At 43.8% G+C, this 8,251-nt stretch overlaps 1 protein-coding gene across 3 annotated transcripts in view; it reads right to left on the bottom strand.

The window, feature by feature from the left end:
- Positions 1 to 271: 271 nt before the first annotated feature.
- The window catches only part of RHEB (Ras homolog, mTORC1 binding), a 31,897-nt gene continuing 23,917 nt past the window's right edge, over positions 272 to 8,251 (bottom strand). The window contains exons 5-9 of one of the 3 annotated variants that reach the window (XR_006181778.1): positions 5,936 to 5,992; positions 5,788 to 5,835; positions 5,217 to 5,298; positions 2,468 to 2,778; positions 733 to 817 (exon numbers count right to left, since the gene is read on the bottom strand). Coding sequence is in view for 2 of the 3 variants with exons in the window: in XM_042888374.1 (XP_042744308.1) it covers positions 725 to 817; positions 5,217 to 5,298; positions 5,788 to 5,835; positions 5,936 to 5,992 (280 nt within the window). In the remaining variant the exon portion in view is untranslated. Of the gene's footprint in view, positions 818 to 2,467; positions 2,779 to 5,216; positions 5,299 to 5,787; positions 5,836 to 5,935; positions 5,993 to 8,251 lie in introns of all 3 variants that reach the window. The other 2 variants (XM_042888374.1, XM_042888375.1) reach the window with 2 other exon arrangements.

Genomic DNA, 8,251 nt, shown 5'->3' with positions numbered 1-8,251 from the left:
TGCCCTCCAGCCTGCAGCTCTCACGGTCACACAGAGGAACAAGCAGTGCTGTTTGACAAAATCCAGCTGCTCCTCCACACCTTGCCCTGACACCCTTACTAAGGTGTCCCTTGCATCTCCTTTCTATAACCAGCACAAAATCCAGCTGAGTTATCCAGGCACCTTGGATGGGATTTCCTCCTAAGCCACTGCATGCTCCTCTTAAGGCCAACAGGTGAACACCTCACACAGAAACTGGCATGGGGCAACCACCACAAAGTTAAGGAGAACATGAAGGTTTGCAGCTATTTTATTTACAAGTATACATTTAACACAAAGAAACACTGATATCCAAGCCTAGTTAATAGTAGTGTAACAATATGCATCATTTTGATGATTATTCTAACCAACAAACTACACTGAAAAATTAATGCCAGTAAAATTCTTGGTCATAATATTAAGAAATACAATATATAAATTGAAAATATGATTGCTTAAAATTTGAAAATGGAAGTGAAGCCATTTGCACAGGAGTCAGAGTTTAACATAATCTGAAGGGAAAGGCTCCAAACCAACTGTGTATCTCTCAGGTTAACAGAAGAAAAAAAAAAAACCAAAAAAATAAAAAATTAAAAAAAAAAAAAAAAAAAAAAAAAAAGAAGCATAGTTTATCCTTGAAGATAAAGGGCAGTTTTGCTTCTTCAGGTAGAATGTATTCCCATTGTTTTCAGGCTTTGCAGTGGAATTACATTACTGAGCACGAAGACTTCCCTTGTGAAGCTGCCCCATCGATTTTTTCTGCCTCCAAAATTATCCTCTTAAAAACATCAACGGCGGTCTGCAAAGAGAGAGCACACGGTGAGCAGCAGGCAGGGCCAGCCAACAGGCAGCAGTGCTCAGCACTTTCACCCCCTGCACCAACACAGAATGCACCCCTGCACAGGGAAGCAGCAGATGCTGTCAGGCTGGGAGTCGCCTGCTGACGACGGCCCTCCACAATCCAAACAGGACCTGGAGGACGAGGCTCATCTGCCCTGTGCAGCACAACGCAAACGGGCAAATGAGATGGAAGGCAAAGCATGGGCAGGACCACAGCTGCCAGCAAACTGCTTCCACTAATGAAGAGTCGCCCTTAGTCACAAATAGGTGGTATACTGATTGACAAATAGGTGATGTACTCATTTACAAGTACGCTGTACTGATATTTCATTGCTTACAGCTGACATTTTAATGCACCAAGTCTTTCTATTCCTGCTTGAAAGCACCTACTATAAAAACCCACGCTTTATTCCAACAACCAAGCAGCTATATATTCACTGTCAAAGCCACGCTGCTGGGAACACTGAGATGTAGGAGTTCACAGGGCTGCTAATTCATTTCACAGGGAACATACATTCAGTGAGAAGCTTTAATCAGTGCCCTGCAGTTAACCCGTAGGAACTTGTAATTCAGCCCAAATATGCTGAAGGATTTTAGAATGAGCTTTTAAGCGACGCAGGAAACTGTTTTGCAACAAGGAATAAAGAACGCAGCCAGACTTTGTATGCATCTGTCTGCATATGGTGCAGTTACAGGATGTGGGTCACATCTAGCCTACAGAAAGCCATCTGCCTCCCTTCTACCTCCTTCCCTTGAGGAAGTGAAAGAGATGCCAGGCAAGGCAATGGGTGCTGCTGTGTGCGAGGCACCAGGAGGCTCAGTGCTCCTGCACACACACCCGTGGATGACAAAGGAACAGAGCCCAGGAGGTGCACAAATGGGAAGGTCTGAAGCCCTAAACCCAGCCCACAGCTGCTGCTCAGCTCCGTGCTGCTTTCCAAACACAACTGCTTGGTGATTTTGGAGAGGAAATTCTCTGCTGCTGCTACTGGTTGTTCTTGGCACAGAGCTGGGCAAAGGAACTCGAACAATAGTCAGGTAAGGAAGAGCATTTCCCCTCCCCCCAAATGCTCTCCCAGGGAAAGCACTCCCAAATCCCTGAGGGAGGAGAGGGGGGGAAGACTCCGAGCCCCTCTCAGCATCCTCACACACTGCACCTTTCAGGCTTGGATATGAAACTACTCTTGAAAAAGCAGCAACGTCCCAGAACTCATTTTCAGCAGAGTTGTTTTGGTGAGCAGTGGATTTTTTAAATTGTTTTTTATTTTTACTACTTCCTTCCCCCTTCTAAAATAAACCCTTCTAATGAATTCTGTGTAAGTGGATGGGCACATGAATGCTCATTACTCTCTGCCTTCAAGCAGGTTTAGGGACCAATCTGGGTTCTGGCTGTATTTCACACCATTAGCAATTTACTGTGCTGGGATTAAAGACAAAGCACTGCGCTGTGGCTCAGGGGAACGAAGCAACAAATTCCCCAAGAAAAGCCTGAATGAAGCTCCTGAAGTTAGCCCCATAGATACACAGCACTTCAACACATCCAGAAATAATCAAGCAGCTTGAGAAAACACAACAAGCACATCTAGGGCCCAGAGAAGGGATTTAATACCTGAACTCAGCTCCAGGTCAGAGCTCAGCAAGATGCGATCCTGTGTGCCTCGCATTTTGCTTACAAGATACACGATGTCCTTAAACACTTCCAGCTTGAAGTTGACTTTTAGAATGAACCAAAAACGCCCCCAAATACCCCAAATTCTTCTTGTAGGAAGCATTCACCCAATCTGGCCGATGATCTCCAACCAAGACTTAATTTAACCTGCATCTTTTCCTGGGCCCAGGATTGCCCTCTCAAAGTCCAGGGATCTCCCCAGGTGCTCAGTATGATGCACAAGCTCCAAAGCCTTAGCAGGCCACCAAAATCTAGAAGAGAGGACACAAAGCCTAAAGGAGATCAGACACGAGGTACCCTTACCAGCCCCTACCACTTACCCTCATGTCAGCTTAGATCTCCGAATAGATGGGAAGTAGGAGAGCCAAAGCCATGCCATTTCATCAGTATGGTGTCTTCTGACAACTCCCAGCAGAACAGGCCTGGTTGGATTAAGTTCATCTGCACAACCATTTGAGTTGCCTGCTGCAGCAGGGATTTGTTCCTAGGACTCCCACAGATGCTCCAAATAGTTTTTGGGTTTTTTTTGGGCAAAGCAGGAAGGGAGATGAGTCAATGCTTTCCCACCTCCTTTCACAGAGAGAGAGAGAAGCCTCTGCTAGAACTTCTAACAGGGAATGCCTCCTCTCCTCTTAGAGTTTAATTGAATTCCTTGCTAAGAGCTGCTATAAAGGACAGACCAAGTAGGTCAAACTGGAATCAGCCTACAGTCTCTCTGTAGGCTGCCCCACGTACCAAACCAATTTCAGACCAGCACACCACAGACTGCCATACTCCAGCTCCACATCCACCAAAAGCAGATAGATTTCAGAGACGAGACTTCTTTTATCCCTAGAACCTCACAGCTCCAGGCCTTATACCTTATACAAGCTCAATCATCCACCTCCTTCAGCAACTGTCTGCAGGAACATGAAGAGAGCTGCCCCACTCTGGGCTCCATTATGCTTTCTCACATACGTCCCACACATCCATGGAGCCCATCAGATGCCCACAGAGCAACACACCACCTCCTGAACATCTCAGGTCAGCCAGTTTCTAGGTGTATTACACACAAGACATGACCTTACTGCTGTACTGTAATGTCCACAGCAAGGAGGAGTTCTACCCCAGCACCAGTTGCCCATACGAATTTCAGCTAGCAGCTAACTTAATGCAGATACTCTGAGACCAAGGGACAGGCACAAATACATGGCAGTCAATGGGACTTTGTTAACACAGCAATTTAATATGCAAGGCATGCCAAGCATCATATAAAGCTTGTAGCTTCTTTGCATAAATATACACAGCTTTCCTTTTTTTCCTTTGAACCAAGACAATACACAATACAAACTTCACAAGAGTTATTAGTAAGATATTCTCTAAGATATGAATTACTACACTGTTACACACTGTGAACCACGTCCAAAAAAAGGACAAACAATGGCTCTGCCTATTCCAGAAGTACTGAGTTGTTTGAAAATAAATAATCTCATTCTTTTAACTGCTTTATTCCTCAGGCTGGCAATTTAGTTTCTGCAGGTATGCATCTGAGGCTCTCCAGAAGTAAAGATACTAAGAAACTGCATGCTTTCATCACAGCCCGTTCTGACACGGTTAGTGCAACTCTTAGCCAGAAACAGAAGTACTTAGAAACTAATTCCATACGTGGAGAAAAAAAAACTGCAAGTTTCCCTCCAGGGAAAATCCAACCTTACCCAAGTGTCTGCTACCAGCAGAGCCACAAGTTATCAGTCAGCAGCTGCTTGTTTCGCAGCTGAAAAGTGGGAAAAGAAAGGCTGCTCATGCAGGTGCTGCCCTAGCTATGGGACTGCCCTTCTGACTGCTGCTGAGAACACCTAAGGATGTATTAGGTTAAACAGGAGGCAACGTAAGCAGTGTAAGCACGTGTGCATAAGGACAGATTTCTTAAACACAGCCTGCCAGTGCCCCTGTGACCCCACCATACATCCACATCTGCAAGAAGCAACAGTGCTGACTTTGGCAAGACCAACAACAACAAAAAAGCAACACAAAATAAGTTAGAGAGGCTGACACCTTCAACCTATAGTAGCTTCTAATTACTTCAAGCTCAAACCAGTAGGTTCTTGTAGCTTAAATACTCAAGTGTAGGGCATCAAATCAGTGACAAAGGGTTATGATAAGTCACAAGGACAAGTTCAAATGCCAGAATATATTGAGAAGGTGTTTTGAAGGAAGTTAAAGCAACTTCACTACAGCTGTAACACATCAGTATCTGCCTGCCTCTGCTCTGGTCAAACATTTTTCTCCTTAGTTCTGCGCCCATACAACTATCATTCCTCCCACCAGACAGACCAGCTCCTGCCTAAAACATGAGGTTCATTCCCTTACACCAACTCACCCCCATGAAGCAGCAAAGATCCCTATTCAAGGTCACTGCAGAAGATCACAGGCCCTGCTCCACACACAGCAGAGACGCAAGTTTGAGTTTGCCACCAACTGTTTTGTTTTGTTCAGCAAAGCTCAACTTTCAGTTCTCCATTCCCGTTAAGTTACGGTTGCATCAGAAAGCATATACATGTAAACCTGAATGCAGACACCCAGTTTGTTTCCAGCCATCTACATAAGCTATCTGGACAGGACGTGCAGATATTTATCTTCCTTTATTAAGTGAAACTACGAGACATTCCACAGCACTGCTACTCAAATAAGTGAATCTTAAATCTGTTACCTGATTTTCTTTAGCAGAAGATTCCAAGAAAGCTGCATTCCAGGATTCTGCTAAAGCTTTCCCTTCTTCATAGCTGATCACCCTGGCAAAAGAGAGGAAAGCATGTTTCTTTGTAACTCACAGGACTGAAGCTTCAGGAACGTCCCCACAGTACTGAAGCACTGAAGGCAGTTATAACATTTTGAAAGGCCAAACAATTGCTATTCCTTGCTGTCAAACTCACTGCTGGGCCAGGCAGAACTCCTGTGTGACCCAGAAGAAAGCAATTGTCCCAAACACTGACTTGTCTGCCTAAGCTGCAGCATCATCTCACGTCTTAGAGTGGTAAAAAAGACACTTCCTTACTTGTCTTGAAAGAAATGTTCAGCTACTTTTTTTGGAAGCTTTTAGCAAGAATCAACATTACAACAGAAGCTGCTAGCACACATTCTGGACAAAATTCCTTGCTGGTACCTTTGTTGTAACCTATATTTTGATTTTAGTGTTGGAAAGCCAAGAACAAAACTGGCCATGGCAGCCACAGGAATGCTGGCTGCTGCCCTGCATTTCCCACATACTGGAGTTCACATACCGTTCCATATGCAGGTCTTTTTTATTTCCAACCAGCATAATGGGTATTCTGTGAAAGAAAGTTCAGAACTTCAGAATAGTTATAGTATACTGAACAAAGTATTAGCAACATGCCTGCAGTGAAATGAGATGAAAGTGTCACTACTTACTGGACTTTTCCCACCATATCCAATAACTTGCCATGGATAACTTTTATCACTTCAAAACTGCAAAATAAAGGGATGAAGTCACACGTGCACTCCAATGCTTATCCTTAATACCCAATCAATACACAAGCAATTAAATGCATATGTAGATTGCTGTGTTAAAAATTACGTATAGTGACAGAACTACAAAGATGCTGAAGTGTTACTGGTTTGTGTACAACAGACAAAACGGTCCCAGAGGCAGCAGCAAACAGGACTTTGCACATCCTTCCAGCCCACCCAGTTCTGATGCTTGCAGAAATAAACAATGTTACCCAGGACAGGTGCAGCTAACACACAAAGCCTCCATGCCCTCCCCCCGAATCTGGTTTGCATTCACAGTAAGAAATTCAGCTGCTAGAGTCCAACACACCTGGATGGACATGTCAAATTGAAGCAGAGTTTCAAAGGAATAGCATTCAATTAAGCACAATCCAACAAGAAGGAATACATAACTTCTAATAGATCTTGACTCATACAGAATTCTTTGAATTTCGTTTTGGCATTCTGTGAAAACCAAGAGAAGGCTGAGTTCTAATTTCTTTAGGATAGTGAGGAACCTGATGTGCAAGACAGCAGCAAAGCAGTGGTTGTTGAGGCACCTGACAGCTCACCTGCTGCCCACGTGATGTCTGCATGACTGGAGATAAGGAAAAGCACTGCACAACACTGTGAGGCCTGAAACCCCACGTCTGACACTTACCACTAGAGAAACAAGCTATCAACAGAGTGAAAGAGCAGATGTGCTCTTCTGATTACACTGGAAAAAAGATGCAGGTGCATGAAGAGCACACCTGAGCTTTAAGAGAGGTGAAGGTTCACAGACCCAACACACGGCTACACAAGAAAGGGGTCCTCACTTCTGTGCTTAAATTAGAATTGAAGCTCTTACAAATGGGGCAGCACTCCAATGTACATCCAAGCTCTGGTTCTCAAAGAACTGGTGTATGAATGCACCACTCAGGCTGTTGGGACTCCTTAGAGCTTCTCACTTCTGAGCAACAAACAGTACTGTGGTTCAGAAGGATTTTGTGTCAAGGAGGTCTGTTTGCATTACTTCAGCAACAGTTTTACAGACTGAGCAAAACTCAACTTCTATGCTGAGCTGGCAGGTTTAGTATATCCTGTATAGTATATCCAGAAATTAATTGTGTACAAAAAGAAGTAACTCAGTCCAGCACATCTTGCTGTTTCTGATTCAAATACAACACTACAGAATACAGTAAATGTGGAATCAATGGAAGGAATTAAGGGCCATGAAAAACTTATGCTGAAAAGGTCTAAGAGAAATTCTGGGCTTGAGAACTGGTCTTGGGCTTTCAGCAGAGTATCTCAGAAGTAAGACTCAAATGGTGTTGAGCTGTGACCAAGTGCAGAAGCAACACTACAGAGATAATCAGATGACCCTGAAAACTGAAGGAGAAATCATTCAAAGTAATTCTGATACAGACCACAGAACTGTTTCTCAGCCTGAAGCAAGAGGAGAGATGTAGCATATTAGCCACAGGATGACTGAGTCACCAATGTAACACAATCACTTTCTTTCTACTACTAGGTAAGCTGCTGCCAGTGCAGCCAGAAAAACACTGCACCACTGCACAGCACAGCGCATGCCCTCACCTATGGTTCCACCTTGTGCTGCTCAGTTCTCAGTTTCTGCTCATCTAGAGCTCAATTTTTAGCAAAATAGACCAAGGATTAACAGCTGATCTTTATTAATAGATCAAGGTGAAAACCAAAGGGAAGGCTATTTAAATTCCCACGATTCTGGCACAGAAACAAGTTGGCAAGAACTATCCAGAATGAAACTGGACTGACTGGATCAATTTAATTAATTTGGAAAGCTTTCTCAACTGGAAGGAGCAAAGGCACAAATCAGAACCCTTATCAACAAATCCCACCCCCCTTCAAAAAAGAAAACAAAACACCAAACCAACATCACACCGAGTCATGAAACACCAAGAGGTCTGCAGACCACAAGAGGTCCTTTCCAGTTCTGTTAAGCAAACAGGGTTACAGGAAACCAGTGTGAAACACAACCTGAAGGATTACCAGCTGTGCTATACAAGATCATGGAACATAGCATGATACAAATTTGGAATTTAATTAAGCTGAGCTAGAGCAAAAGCCTTCCAGTAACCTTGCAGCTGAGAGTCTGGGAATATTACAAATGTAGGGCATCAGCTTTCACTCGAGCCCCATTATAAACTTCCCAGTGGAGATCAGCAGGGAAGAAAATAATTTTAAGAGGACATTTCTATTTAGTTTGATGTCAAAGCT

This window comes from Lagopus leucura, unplaced genomic scaffold (assembly GCF_019238085.1).
Source record: "Lagopus leucura isolate 7727_CA_CO unplaced genomic scaffold, USGS_WTPT01 Super-Scaffold_100157, whole genome shotgun sequence".
NCBI classification, from domain to species: domain Eukaryota; kingdom Metazoa; phylum Chordata; class Aves; order Galliformes; family Phasianidae; genus Lagopus; species Lagopus leucura.
This window is presented reverse-complemented; position numbering and strand designations above follow the sequence as displayed.